Source organism: Plasmodium cynomolgi, assembly GCF_000321355.1.
Source record: "Plasmodium cynomolgi strain B DNA, scaffold: 1172, whole genome shotgun sequence".
Lineage (NCBI taxonomy): Eukaryota > Apicomplexa > Aconoidasida > Haemosporida > Plasmodiidae > Plasmodium > Plasmodium cynomolgi.
The window spans coordinates 1-1,287 of NW_004193197.1; the positions used below are offsets into that span (position 1 = coordinate 1).

Below are 1,287 nucleotides of genomic sequence, written 5' to 3' on the forward strand. Positions count from 1 at the left end.
CAATTCATATGATAATATATACCAAAATAAGGCTTATGAATTATGCCAAAAAATTAATCAAAATTTAGATCATTTAAAAAAAATAGATGTTCCTGAAACTCGTAGATATAACTGTTTGCACTACAAATATTGGATAAATAATGAACTAATGAATATGTTTAAAAATATTTCCGAAACTAATTATGACAGTAATGTGCTTGAGAAGTTTCTGAAGGTACAAGATACATTTTTTAAAGAAAAAAAATATTATGGATGTAAATATGCAATTAAAACGAAAAATTTTGAATATTATCAAGAAATGAATGATAAGAAGGATTTATATGATTATTTCAGTAATTATAATACTATTAGAAAGAATATCGAATATGAATCTGGTCCGTTAGATACGTTTGAGGAATATGTGAAGCACATTAAACAATTATATGATAAGTACAAAGTCAATTGTTTGGACCATTTTGATTACTGGTTAAGCGATTGTCCCTATTATTTTAAACGTGAAGATGAGTATGATCCACAGATATTTCTTTCGAAATTAGACTGCTATAGCAAGAATAGTAAAGATAATAGGATGAAAAATTGTTCTGTAAAATCTGTAACCAAAAAAAAAATGACATTTTATTATCTTAAATGTAAGGATAATATTGAGCAAAAACCTATTATGTGCGCTTTAGTCCCAGTGACTATGGAGTATATAGATGATAAAGTTGAAGATAAAATGAATGATAAAGCGGTACGAAAAGGAATTCCTAAGCCACCAGACCCGTGGTCAACATTTGGAGGTATACTACATAATAGGAGTCAAAGAATTCCTCATGGGTCCGAAAAAAAAGATCTTAATGACTCCCAAGTTCATTCAGGTGTGCTACATAGTGATCAATTAAATTCTGAATTTTTAACGGAAGCAGATGGCGTATCACCTTACTTGGTATTGACGGATGACGAAATTAAATGGAAAATACTTGATAATGAAAGATTTGATTGTGAGAGATATGGATCAAAAGATACTTATGGATTATGTAAACACTTAAAAAATTACATGAAGAAGGAAAAATTAAATTAAACCCCAATTCTAGTGGTCGCGATGTAAAAAATAGGCAATCATCACTCGAAAGAGAAGATGGATTATTAGATACAGGATCATATCAAACTGATGAAGATGACTCATACTCTTCTAACAACCGGAATGACTTATATTCTTTATTAAAGACTAAGCAATTCCGAACAGGAACAACAATTGTTTTAATGTTAGGGATTTTTTTCGTTGGTTATATTTATTATAAAGTACGG

The 1,287-nt window shown here is 29.1% G+C and overlaps 1 protein-coding gene across 1 annotated transcript; it reads left to right on the top strand.

Moving 5' to 3' along the window:
- Window positions 1-148: 148 nt before the first annotated feature.
- PCYB_007120 (CYIR protein) lies at window positions 149-1,060 on the top strand (the record flags this gene model as incomplete). The annotated part of the gene is made up of 2 exons (XM_004228133.1): window positions 149-779; window positions 858-1,060. The coding sequence occupies 2 exons, from the start codon at window positions 149-151 to the stop codon at window positions 1,058-1,060; spliced, it is 834 nt and encodes a 277-aa protein (XP_004228181.1).
- Window positions 1,061-1,287: the final 227 nt, after the last annotated feature.